The following is a 13,979-nucleotide window of genomic DNA, read 5'->3' on the forward strand; positions in this document are numbered from 1 at the left end:
AGGGTGGGTGACCGCCTGGTGCTCTGAGCTGCCAGGATATAGGCTCTGGCCACTGTGACCTTGACCTGGAATAAACAAACTGGAAAGTAATTATCTTGTTTTTATTAACCTTCCCTAAATATACGTATAGCTCACATTTATTTCAGTGTTTAATATTAGAAGTGTTTTGGGTCTTTATTTAGAAGTTTGGTGATGTTTTTCTGACCAGAAATATGCCATAGGACCTTGACTCTTGTTTATATCAATTAGCCCATGGCAAAATGGGTGTCATTTTATGTCCTTTAGCTTAACGTTGCAGTTTTCAAGAATCTATTGATGACGTTAAGTGAGGACTTGTACATGTACATAACATATTTTTTGCTTACTTAGTCTTTTGAAAAAGTAGATACATATTTAGATATTTGAGATAGTAAATTATATCTAATTTTATATTCTGCTTCTTCACCTCTCTTTAGACCATAAGCATTTTCTCTTGTGAGTAAAAACTCTTCAAAATCATATTTAATGACTTCATAGTATCTTATATGCATATACGATAACTTATAATTACTCTAACTTTGAATATTTAGATTGTTTTCAGTTTTCACTATTGCAAATGACAATTCAGCAAACATCTTGATGGATAAATGTTTTTATTTTTGAATCATCTTCTGAAATTGTTTCCAAGAAGTGAAATGACAGAGTTAGAAGGTCTGAAAAATGTTAAGGCTCTTAACCAAATCACTAAATTGCTTTGTCAGGAAGAACGTATACATTTACCCTCTCCCTGGCAATGTATGAAAAAGTACTTGTTTGATTCACTTCACCCCTGTTACCTATGTACATTTGGTTGCCAAGGTTTTAAAGATTTTCTAAGTGAAAAATGATTCATCTTTATATACCTTTAGTTACTGCGAGGGCTGAGAAATTTCATATGCTTGAGCATTTTCTTGTTTTGTAAATGGTCTGTTCCTGTCCTTTGCCGCTTACGTAATAGGAAGCGGTTTCCATACCACCTCTCCTTCCAGGGGAGAAATACTCTTCTGATGTCCCTGTTTGAATTTGTTCTGGTGGCTTTTACCATAACTGAGTAGTAATATGCTCAAACGACTGTCTCTCATTTTATCAAATTTAGACAATCTGTATTAGCTCCTGGGTATGGGGGGGAAAAAAAAAAAAGGAGTTGACTCACATTTTATAACTTTGATTGGTTCCCACTAAAAACAGACCCTGAGATAAGGGTTTATGTACAGGTTTATTGGGGAAGGCAATTTGGGAAAGGACATGAAGGAATGAGGAAGTATAATACTGAGCGAAGAAAAGCCAATGAATGGGGGATTAATGAGCGAGTTGTCTCTGTAGGCAAAGTTGTCTTCCCTGAAATCAAACTCTCATCATCATTGGTTGGGAGTTATTCCTGAGCCATCTTCCCAGCACTGCTGGCCTGTCCACCTTGCAGGTCAAGCCTGTCCTGGCAGAGAGAGAATGAGATGCCATCATGGCTGTGGTGGCCTCTGGGGTCGGCCAGGGGTATGGGTAGGGCACCTACTGGATCTGTTAACATTGTTCTCCCAAAGTATAATGTTCATGTTTCTATTGTTTTTTAAAGGTTCTCTAAAATAGCACACTCTAGATATGTTTGACATTCTCGTGTTGACTCCCTACTTTGTGAGATAAGAAGATCAGCATCCATGCTCTTTCTTGGCTTTTCCTGTACCCTCTACACTGAGTGGCCAGATTATTATGATCTCTGAACGCATAATAATCTGGCCACTCAGTGTATTTGTATCTCAGATGGATACCAAAAGTATTCTAGACTTTTGCTGGAGATCAACCACCTATTTGCCCTGAGCTTTCTATCAGCCAGTGCAAAGGGAAAAACTGATCAGGTGCACAATTTATAGTATCTTTGATATCAAATAAATGAAGTACTCGAGAGAAGTACACTGAGTGGCCAGATTATTATGCGTTCAGAGATCATAATAATCTGGCCACTCGGTGTATCTCACCCTCTTTCAGCTACCTCTTAACAAAGTGATTAATACTTACATTAATTCTGGCAACCATATTCAAGTCTTCTTTGTTTTGTCTTTAGGTTGACTCTAAAAATTGAGACCCAATGAACAACATTTAAATATTCATGACACTATAGGCATTGTTCATTAAAACCCAAGTAATTTGTTTGGTTTTTGTTTCTTCCTCTGTGAGTACAACAGCTTGACCCAAAGCCCTTTGAAGAGAAAACTGAGGTTAACATGCTTAACTTCGTGCCATCTGTCATGTAGCCTTCCATTTGAATGATGACTTTCTTCTCAAATTTCTTATTTTGCTCAGGAATTCTATTTGCATTTTTCGTATTTAGCATACTTTTGAGTTTTTTTCTAAACTCACTGATTTTAGTCTATAGAGTTCACTTCTCAGAGGCATCTCTCTTTTTCTTTCTCACTGGACTGGGAGCTAACTGCTCAAGAGCTAACTGTTCTTTAAGTCCACTACACAGCTGTCCTCATGAATCCCTTCTTATCAATATTTGTTTGGTTCTACTGCTTTTAGTATATCATATGCTTCATTCTCTTATCTCTCATTTTGTTGGGCTATGTCCTAAGAAAATGTTTAACTTTCTGAGAAGTTACATGCAGGAAAAAAATAATATATATATATATATATATATATATATATATTCTGCCCTCAAACAATTTTGGTAATTTGCTGGGCACAAATTTCTAGATTGAAAATAACTTTATGACAGAGTTTTGTGTTGTAATATTTTATACTCTCCAATACAGTTAGAAAAAAAATTGATGTCAGTATGACTTTTAATTTCTTGTAAGTGATTTATGTTTTTTGTCTTCGAGGTTTTTAGGATCATCATTTAATCTTGGTTTTGTGAAAATTCTTACAGTCTAGATGTGGATCCTTCCAAAGTTATTTTCCTAGACATTAGCTGGATCCTTTTAACCTGAAAATTATTTCTTCTTCATTTCTGGGAAATTCTCTATTACTGTTCAGTGACTCCCCGTCACAACATTTGCCATCACAAGTTATCCATTTTTGTTTAAAACAAATGGGCAGATTGCCACTGGGAATATTTTATAATACTCAGTATCTTGGTCTTTTTACTAACTAGTTCTCTCTCCAGCAAAAACATTTTGACTGCCCTGACTGGTTAGGCTCAGTGGATAGAGCGTCGGCCTGTGGACTCAAGGGTGACAGGTTCGATTCCGGTCGAGGGCATGTACCTTGGTTGCGGGCACATCCCCATTAGGGGGTGTGCAGGAGGCAGCTGATCGGTGTTTCTCTCTCATTGATGTTTCTCTCTCATTGATGTTTCTCTCCCTGTCCCTCTCCCTTCCTCTCTGTAAAAAATCAATAAAATATATTTTAAAAAACAAACAAACAACAAAAAACATTTTGACTGAGAACTCCAGTGAGGAAATTTGGGGCATGTCAACTAATATAATTCATTTCATTGTAAGCCAACAGAGAACCAGTGGAGATGTTACAAATCGGCCCCAATTTTAGAATTAAAAATAATTTTTTGAGGCAGGGCTCTTGCTGACTCTTGGGCTTCCCCTTTGGGAGAGATGACAGGATAAGATTTGATTATTTTCCAAAGCATATATTAAAAGAAACGTTCTTTTGCAGGGGGGGGGGGGAGGGGGGGAGGGGAGATACCTTTTTTTGGAAGCTCCAAAGTCTTCACCAGAAGCCTCAGTTGTCTCCAGACAATTAAGTTCTGGTTTGCTTGTTTTCTCCCCCTGAAATGAGGCCTCGTATGTTTTGCCTTGGAAAACGCCATCTGCTTCTGCTTCTATAGGTACAGTTGGCCCATATAGAGGCATTTAATTAACCCTTCTGACTTCAGCCTCATTCACTTTCCCACCTGAGCAACTGAGCCCAGAGCCTCCACAGGGATCTGTTTCAGTAAACTGGCTCCTCTGTCTTCAATAGCTTCCTGAGTGTATGGGCGTTATTGGTTTCTCTACCTGTTTCATCAATCCACTGCCAATTCCTGTCTTCCACAGATTGTTTTGAAATGTGACTAATCTCCTATTTTCCTTTTTTTTTTTTTTTTTGAGGGTGGTCCTTAAATTTTTATTATCCATTTGTATGAGAATTTCAATATATGATTTTTAATCATAATTATAGCAAATATTTCTACCAGTAATACATTTTCACTTTTTTGTTTTTAGATATTTCAAGCAGGATTTAAGAAAGATATATATAATAAATAATAATGATTTAAAAAGCATCGCCCTTTCTTATCTATATAAGAATTCATATAACTCCAGAGAGCAGGCTTTGGACAGCTGTAATAGGTAGAATAATGCCCCTGAACCAAAGATATTCACATCCTACTCCCCATAACCTATGAATATGTTACATTATAAGGCAAAGAAACATAGTTGCAGATGGAAATAAGGTTATTAAGTCACTGACTTTAAGATAGGGAGATTATCCTGGTTTATTTGGGTGGATCCAATGTCATTAAAGGGGCCCCTAAAAGTGGAAGAGGGAGGCAGAAGTCAGTGTCAGAGTAATGCATCATGAGGGTAACTGGGCCGGCCACCTTTGCTGGCTTTGAAGATGGAAAAGGGTCCTGAGCCAAGGAGTGCCGGGCAGCCTCTAGACGCTGGAGGAGTCAGGGAAACACATCTCCCCTATACCTGGTTTTAGCCCCATGATACTCACTTTGTACTTCTGACCTTCAGCACTGTTAAGCTTGTGTTGTGTTAGGGAACTAATACAACAAATAGACCAAGTTAAAGAATCTCTCTCTGATTCCTACTGCAATTCAGATTCTAAAGTCCAACATGGGAAAACCAGCTTGGTAGTACTATCTAGAGAATGCTATCATTTAGCACATTACTTCTGTCTGGGTGAAAGCAGAATAATGATATCACTATATAACAGTTTATAAACGTGGTTTTAAAATACAATTCTTGGAGAAAATTAGGGAGTACACTGGCCAAAAGCTTATTATTAAACAACTTTAAATGCTTATGGCAATGTTGAATTCTCTTATTTATTAAACAGCAACATTTCTGACTCAACCCACTGTATCTGGTGCTTGATGACCATAAAGAAACTCAATGTAGTTTCTAATTTCACATTAGTTTAAAAAGTTGACATTCTGGCCTTCAGACTTCTGTCAGACTTAGGGTCAGTATTTGTTACCCCCAAAGTGCGAACATGTGCTAAGGGACAGATGGCTTGCACCACAATTTTCTTTAACTCTCTACAATGAGTCAGTTCTTATCAGCCATCATTCTAGAGGCCTACCAGGAGTGTATGGAAACCACCAGTTATGTCCCTACCAGAGAAGTTCGCTCATCTCAACAATCTGTCACTACAACTGGTTCCACAGTGGGCAGGCTTGGCAAACAGGTCAACACTCTCTCCTGCTCCATGAGTGCCACATGGACACCGGGTAGATCAGGGAGCTTAGCTGCATGCTCTCCTTGTGAAACAAGGTCTTTGGATAAATAAATATGTGCTTTTTAGCCCAGGACTCGACATAGGTTAAAATGATACCTTGAGAACTCAAAACACATCAAGGGAGGTAAAAAAAAAAAAAAAGGACAAAACTTGGAGAAAATAGAGTAAAAAAAGCTATGAAGGATGCATAGCCAGATGGCAGGTTGTTCAGAAACAGTTGGATAGCAGTTTTTCTTCTCATTGTACCAAACTATATAACTCCCTTAGGCCTAATTAGGAATTGTCATACAGCTGGGGTAGGTCACTCATCAGGTCACTGGGGAAACTGTTACAAAGCATGCATTTGGAAGGAATTAAAAATCAGTGCAAAAGGAATCACAGTGGAATTTTTCTAGACCCACACCACCAAGCATGGGGTAACATCATGAGTTTCTAAAATCATAGGTCAAGCTTTCCCATTGATTTGAATATTTTTATTTTTTTATTTTTTTAAAATGTATTTTTATTGATTCCAGAGAGGAAGGGAGAGGGAGAGAGATAGAAACGTCAATGATGACAGAGAATCATTGATCAGCTGCCTCCTGCAGGCTCCCTACTGGGGACCGAGCCCGCAACTCAGGCATGTGCCCTTGACGGAATCGAACCCCGGACCTTTCAGTTCACAGGCTGACGCTCTATCCACTGAGCCAAATTGGCTAGGGCTGATTTGAATATTTTTAATCATTCACTTCCCAAAGGCCTCTAGGTCTTTGACGATACTGAACACTAAGAACTGCAAGAAAAGTTAACCAAGCAGCAAAAGAAGAGCAATGATTTGAGAAATACAATTGGGCCCAAAAGTCCATCTGCATAAAATTCTAGACTTGGGACATATATGACTTAGGACATCACCACCATCACCACCACCAAAAAGGATGTGGACAAGTCACTACCTGTGTGTACAGAGCAGACATTTAAAGTGGCTAAAAAAGTTTCACTAGTCTGTACTCTCTTGGTTCTAATCCAGGCTCTGCCACTTATTGGCTATTTCACTAATGGATCACTCAGGCAGACTACTTATCTCCTCTGTGTCCCAGTTTTCCCTTCTGAAAAATAATAATAGGGTTGTTAGGAGAAAAAAAGTTATGTAAAGTGTTAGAACAGTGGCTGGTATGTGGTGGGTGTTATACATGTATTAGTTGTCACTTTCATTACCTTTAAGAAATAGAATTTTAGATGCCTGTGGCTCCTATGCACTTTAAGGCCAAGATTCCAACCTATCATTTAGAAAAATGGGTAACTTTCCGATGGTATAAATTTAAGATAATATCAGTAGTCTATCTTCTATTATTAGGTTCCCAAGAGGTATTGTTTGGTTTTGCTTTTCAAAATAGAATTCTCTCTGTCCTCAACTTGTAGAACATTTTCAAAGAAATTCAAAGGACGACTTTTCAACACGGGGATGTTCCAAACTAAAGACGGTGTATTTCTTCTGCAACTTGCTCCTAATCCCGATTATATGATAAAAGAAAGACTTGCACTATTTCTTCTTCCCTTGTCCTTGTCCTCCAACATTGCCTACCTGTCCCCTCTTCTTGACTGCCACCGTCATCACTCCAGCTCAGTTTCTCCTGCGCTTTTGTTTTTTGCAAGGATGATTATAATGGCCCTCTTTCTGGTCTCATGTCTCCAATTTCTCCATTGTCTACATACTTTTACAGATGAAACTTTTTAAGCACTGCTTTAATCTCACTATTCCCCAGCCCCACACTTCTTATAGTTCCCTATTGTTTTCAAATTAAACTCAAAGATCTTTAATCTGATATTTAATCCGGCCTCAACTTTATATTCCAACCTTATTTCTATCTTGTCCTCTCAAACTCAAAACTCTATCACAGTGATTCTTAATCATGGACGATTTTGTTCCCCAGGATCATTTAGCATTGTCTGAAGACATCTGGTTATCTCAATTGGGCAAGCATGCTGGTATCGGGTGGGTAGAAGTTAGGGATGCTGCTAAAGATCCTACAGTGCACAGAATAACTGTTCACTTGCTTTTGGAAGAGAGGGTATCACCACTTTAATCAATTTCCCCCAATAAAACTATATGAACAACAACAAAAAAAAACTATATGAACAGCTTGATTTTTAACAATTTCCCTACTAAAAATAATTTAATTTCTTTAAAAATAAGATAGTTCAATAAGATGAAGGTAAAAATACCAAGTTTTAAAAATCCATACATATATATATTTAGCATGGGAGATGACTTTTGAGACTTTCTTAGCCCTTTCATGTTGTTTTGTTTCTAGAATGGCTTTATTAAGATACCAGAGGCCCGGTGCACGAAATTCATGCATGGGGGGGGGGGGCAGTCCCTCAGCCTGGCCTGTGCCCTCTCACAGTCTAGGAGCCCTCAGGGAATGTCCCACTGAAGGCTTAGCGCTGCTGCAGAGGTGGGAGAGGCTCCTGCCACCACCACTGCACTCACCAGCCATGAGCCCAGCTTCTGGCTGAGTGGCACTCTCCCTATGGGAGTGCACTGACCACCAGGGGGCAGCTCCTGCATTGAGTGTCTCCCCCCTGCTGGTGGTTGGTGCACATCATAGCAACCAGTTATTCTGTTCGGTCAATTTGCATATTAGCCTTTTATTATATAGGATACTACTCCATCCTCTTACTTAAAGTATGTCAATGATTTTTAGTGTAATCAGAATTGTGCAGCCATTACCAAAATCAATTTTAGAACATTTTTGTCATCACTCACCCCAATACTGTATACCCATTAGCAGTCACATTTCCCCCAGCCCTTGGCAAACAATCTGCTTTCCTTCTCTATTGATCTACTTATTCATATAAATGAAATCACACAACACATGGCCTATTTTTAGGCTTTTTTCTCACTTAGCATAATGTTTTCAAGGTTCATACACGTTGCAGCAAGTTTCGGTACTTCATTCCTTTTCTTTTTTTTTTTTTTTAATCCTCACCCAAAGATATGTTTTCATTGATTTTTAGAGGGTGGGAGAGAGAAATATCAATTGGAGAAATATTGATCGACTGCCTCCTGTCTACCCCTGACCAGAGGATTGAACCCACAATCTAGGTATGTGCCCTGACTGGGAATCAAACCTGCAACCTTTTGGTGCATAGGACAATGCTCTAACCAACTGAGCGACCCAGCCACGGGCAGTACTTTTTCCCTTTTTATTACTGAGTAATATTCCATTGTATAGCTATATCATATTATTTACCCATTTATCCATGTGGGTGGTTTATACTTTTGGCTTTTATGAACATTAATGTACAAGTTTTTATTCCTCGGGTATATGTGAAGGCATGGGATTGCTAGATCATATAGTAACTCGTGTTTAACCCTTTGAGGAAGTGCCAGACTGTTTCCACAGAAATTTTCCATGTTGTTTGAAGTTCTTAATTTCCCAGCTGTTTTTCTCTGCTTCCAATTGGGTTCCTGAAGCACCAGTAATGAACCTCCCAGCAGAACCAATTATATCAGCATTATAGAAGAATACACTTCATACTTTTATGACCCGGTACCTCCACCTAAGATAGCCCCATCCTTCTCTTTTTTTCCTCTAGTGATGTGTATATTTGCAGACAGAAAAACAAACAAACAAAAAAACACTGAATACATATTTGCTATTTAGTAAGGAACCTGAGAATTTCTTTGCAAAGGCCTTCTTTTCATGATTTCAGTGACTGAATTCATGTTGCCTGCTGAATTACATTTTCCCTGGGAAAAATCAGATGGCAGATGAGGGGGCAATATTTGCTTTAATATTAATACACTCAATCTTCCTCAACATTCACCTGGTACCATTATTCAAGGAGTAAGAGATGCATGTTGGATATTTGGCAAACATTAGGGCTGAATCTCAAAATACTTTTTAAAAAAATCAGTTGTAGAAGAATATATTTAAATGGCTTAAAAATATAATCATTTATAATACAAGATTTGAAGTGTGGGCATATGAAAAATGTCAGAAAATAGTTTTAGGATTTAAAAAAATCCCATAAATATTTTATCCCCCCTTCCCTGGCACCAAAGAAGTTAATTTACAAATTTATTTTCATAGGTATATATTAAGATAATGGTCTTGAAAGAAATTATGGTATAGCTACTAAAAAAAAAAAAAAAAAAGGAATAGATGCTTATTTCCAAAATATAGAAAATGTGTCCTAAATGCTATTTCAAACAAGAAAAACATGTTTGTACCAATAGAAGAAGAAATGGATTAAATTAAAAAAATAAATTTAAGATCATTATCAAGGAGTCATGAACATAAAATGAACTACGTTTAAAGTGTACTATTTAACAAAGCTTGACTTATGTACACACTCCTGAAACTATCACCACAATTAAGATAATGAACATATCCTTTACCCAAAATGCTTCCTTTGACCCCTCCCTTTCATACAACACTGATGTTACTATTAGTAGAAAATTGTTGGCACTTTCTAGACTTTCATATGAATTGAATCATACAGTATGTGCTTTGGTCTTTCACTCAGCATAATTATTTTGTCACTCATCCATGTTGGTGGTATCAATACTTGATTACTTTTTACTGTCAGGAAACAGTCCATCGCATGGATACATCACAATATACTAGTATTTGTCCATTCACCAAATGCTGATGCTTGCTCTCAGGCTTGGCTATTACACAAGCTGCTGCTATATATGAACATGTACTTTCATTTCTCTTGGGTAAGAGACTGGGCGAGTGGGATGGCTGGCACATATGGCAGACGTCTGTATAACATTTCAGAAAACTATCAAACTGCTTTCCAAAGTGGTTCAATGTTACATTCCCATGAGCAATGTATGAGCATTCCAATTGCCCCATATCCTTCTCAACACTTGGTATGAAAAATCTTAAATTTGAGGCATTTCAGTAGCTGTGTGGTAATATCTCATTGTGCTTTCATTTTACAATTTCCTAATGATTGATGATGATGAGTAACTTTTCATGTGCTTACTTACCATTCATATATTTTATCTGAGATATTTCTTTAATAATTTGGCCCATTAAAAAAGTATTCATTTGATTATTTTCTTACTAAGTTTTGAAGATTCTTTATATATTGTGGATATTAGTTCCTTATCAGTTACACACTTGCAAGTTTCTTCCAGTCTGTGGCTTGTCTTTCATTCTCCTAAACTGTCTTTCTAAGAACATAATTTCTTCTGATGAAGTTCAGTTTTTCAATTTTCTCATTCATGGATCTCACTTTTGGTCTCATGCAGGAAAGGAAACCTTTATCTGGCCCAGGGTTACAAAGATTTGCTTTTGTTATCTTTTAGAAGTTTCATAGTTTCAGGCTTTACATTTAGATCTCTGACCCATTTTGAGTTAATTTTGGGATAAGATTGTTTGCTTCCTATGGTTGCTCTAACAAATTACCACAAATTTAGTGACTTAAAACACACTTAAGGCCTCTCAGCAAACTTTAAGAATATTAGATCTGCTTAAACTTCTGTTATATTTCACCTTCTAACTCAGCTATTTAAGTTCATTTAACTATTTACAAGCATCAACATTTTAACTATTATTCTGTACATTCTATAGGTACAGAATGTAGAAATGATGTCAATGAACAAAGTACACGATGAATATTTTTATTTTTAAACACTGAATTGTACATTTTTTCATATAAAAGATTCTAGCCTTTGCTTTTAAAAAATAATTACACTGCTAATTGTATCTACATTTTTTACAGAAGCCAATTTTCTCTAAATTTTCAGCTTCATCCCATAGCTTTTATAGAATCATAATCTCTTGAATATATTTCGAATATCTTTTAAAAAATAAAATACAAGATCATTTCTTTTAACATATGAAAACTTAACAGGTTACAGCATAACTGCCCAGCCTTCCAGCTACCACTGACACCTACTCCCCAACACAGAGGAGCCAACGTGTTGGAGTAACTAGTTCTCTGTTTTCACCTTTATTAAAAAGAGGTTTCTGGTGGTCAGAACAAATAATCTCTCATTTGTTGCTTGAAAGCCTACTATAGGATCATTGGTTTCTAGGCTTGCTACTTGCTGCTTAGCAACCTGTCCTACTTGCCTGCCTTCCTTTCTGTTGTAAAGTACAGTGGACATGGGAGTGGGCTGACGATAGATGAACACTCGACGCAGGCACTCACAAAGGGCTGCATAGGAGTAATTTGGAGCACAGGCAAAAAATTTTTTGTCTCTCTTTGATGCTTGGACATAGCCTGCCAACAAATAAGACAAACAAAAGAAAAACTATATATTAAAAGAAGGAGAAAAGCTGTGATTCATTATTAATTAAAATGCCTAAATTAAAGATATACCATAAATACTCAACAATGAACTATTAATGATTAGCCACAATCAATCTCTCCCACCTGGTGCAAAAATACAGATAATACCTAAGGAACAAAGTAGACAGGGTTTCAACTCTTCAAGAAAGGAACTATATAGCACCATATGACTTCCATGAATAATTAAAACACTAAACAGCTAAAATTTTAAATGCTAGAAACATGCCAAAATATCTTTAAATGCCAATTAGATAATTGAGTTCATCAATCACAGATAGGTCATGACACAATCTTTTTCTTTTTTCTTAATAAATAGGCTACCATTGTAACGTTATTTCAGGAATGTGTTCATACCGCAGGCCTCATTCCTGAAGGTACTAATATGCACAATATGTTCTTACTATTTCTGTGCTAGTATTTTTACCAACACTACAACAGAATTTTGTTGTAATTCAGCTCCCATAAGTAGAACCTTGAGAACACTTCAAACTTGAAAGAACATCAAAAGTATCTAATTTATAAAACTTCATTAGGACATCCCTTAATTAAACTTTGAAAAAAACAACAGTATTAATCTTTTTAACAATTAACTTTACAGATTTAAAAAGCTTATATATAAATTAGGATTTTTCAGCTGTAACAGGAGATAAAAAATGTAACACTAAAGTAAATTAAGTTCATCAAACAACGAATGAGCAAAAGAACCACTGAGCACAGACAGATGAACAGTTTTGTTTTTTTTCTCATTAAGCAGGGTGTGAGAAGGAAAAGCAGGATGTAGGTTCCTATGTGAGTAGCTTAGAATTAGTTCTCCGGGCTAACTCTGACAAAATTAGTAATGCATATAGTATCTATAATGTTGATTTATCTTAAACTCAAGCATAACACATTTCTTCTATACTAGGGGGCCTGGGGATTACAAATGGAGGATCTGAGCTTATGAAAATTATGGTAAGCGTTTCCTCTTATAAAAAAGAGGATAGAAAATGAAAAAATAAGAATTATAGTGGAAAGGCTAGAAATATGCAGCTAAATTACTTAAACTTTACTTCAGGTTATAAAAATCCATTTGAAGTCTGAATTCACCAATTTAACAGCTATATTACCTCGAAGGATAACTGACAAATCTCCCCAATAGGGTTGTGCACATATAGCAATCAAAATGCATAATTCTACTTCCTGTTGCCAGTTTAAAATAACCTTTCAATAAAGCAGTTATTGTGGCTAATTCATGTAAAAAAAAGTCTCCCATACAATACTAATGTATTTTGATATAAAATCAATTCTTGCATAATTATGTAGTTACAATTTTTTCCAGCCCTAGTTTTTTTAAAAAATGGCATTTCCCCTTTATCTTACAGAATAAATTTTATTTCTGTTTATCACCATATTCCTTAAATGTTTTCCTTTAGAATGGCTCTCTTTGCACTTACATCCCATGAAAGATGTCTCCTAATGTACATTACCTTAGAGCAATTCTATGTTTTGAAGAGTATTCTGAAGAAATGTGAATACAAGATTCATGCAAACCTCGTTTATTTAAACCAGGCATGTGGCCCACTGGCCACGAGTTTGACATGCTTGAGTAGGGTATTGTCAAACGCCTTGTTCATAATCTATACCGTATAGCTTAATTGGAATAGACAAATGATTGATTACAATATTTCAAGTGTTTAGTTAACCACTTTGATTTCTATTCTGCATTGATCTTCTGTACAAGCATGAAACAGCTTAGTCCTACTGTTCCAAAAGCACTGACATTCATCAACTATAGTACAAGCAACCAAATTATAGCAGAAATCAATCCCAATGTAATTAGGACAGCTCAAATTTTTAAAAGGAAAAAGAGCCTGCTGTGTACCTAAAGCATTGAAAGTGGCGATGTGCTCCCACATCTCGTCTTGTTTGCTGGAGTGTGGCTGCCAGAGCAGGGCGTCCACGTCGTGGCGCAAACAGAAGCAGGGCATTTCCTTAGGATCCACTATGACAGAGAAGAGGTACTGGTTGCTTCCAAGGTTCACCTAAAATAAAAAGTGACAAAAATAATATTTTACTCAACTAATTATTAAAAATAATGATGACAAAAACTATGTCAGCAACTATTCTAAACCTTTTATATACTTGACCTGGTAAACTCTTCATAATGCCCTGGGAGAAATGTGGTATTGCTACCTACATTCTAAAGCTGAGGAAAGTGCTGTAACTGGGCACTTAAGTAACTTGCCCAAGAACAACCTGGCAATAAGTCCTGGAGCTGAGATTTGAAC

At 36.7% G+C, this 13,979-nt stretch overlaps 1 protein-coding gene across 3 annotated transcripts in view; it reads right to left on the reverse strand.

The window, feature by feature from the left end:
* Nucleotides 1-11,022: 11,022 nt before the first annotated feature.
* The window catches only part of NUDCD1 (NudC domain containing 1), a 61,463-nt gene continuing 58,506 nt past the window's right edge, over nucleotides 11,023-13,979 (reverse strand). For all 3 annotated transcript variants that reach the window (XM_054708367.1, XM_054708368.1, XM_008143391.3), the window contains 2 exons: nucleotides 13,574-13,733; nucleotides 11,023-11,643 (listed from right to left, as the gene is read on the reverse strand). In XM_054708367.1, coding sequence (XP_054564342.1) covers nucleotides 11,351-11,643; nucleotides 13,574-13,733 — 453 coding nt within the window. In that variant the 3' untranslated portion in view covers nucleotides 11,023-11,350. The remainder of the gene's footprint in view (nucleotides 11,644-13,573; nucleotides 13,734-13,979) is intronic.

The sequence above is a fragment of the Eptesicus fuscus genome, chromosome 19 (assembly GCF_027574615.1).
Source record: "Eptesicus fuscus isolate TK198812 chromosome 19, DD_ASM_mEF_20220401, whole genome shotgun sequence".
NCBI lineage: Eukaryota > Metazoa > Chordata > Mammalia > Chiroptera > Vespertilionidae > Eptesicus > Eptesicus fuscus.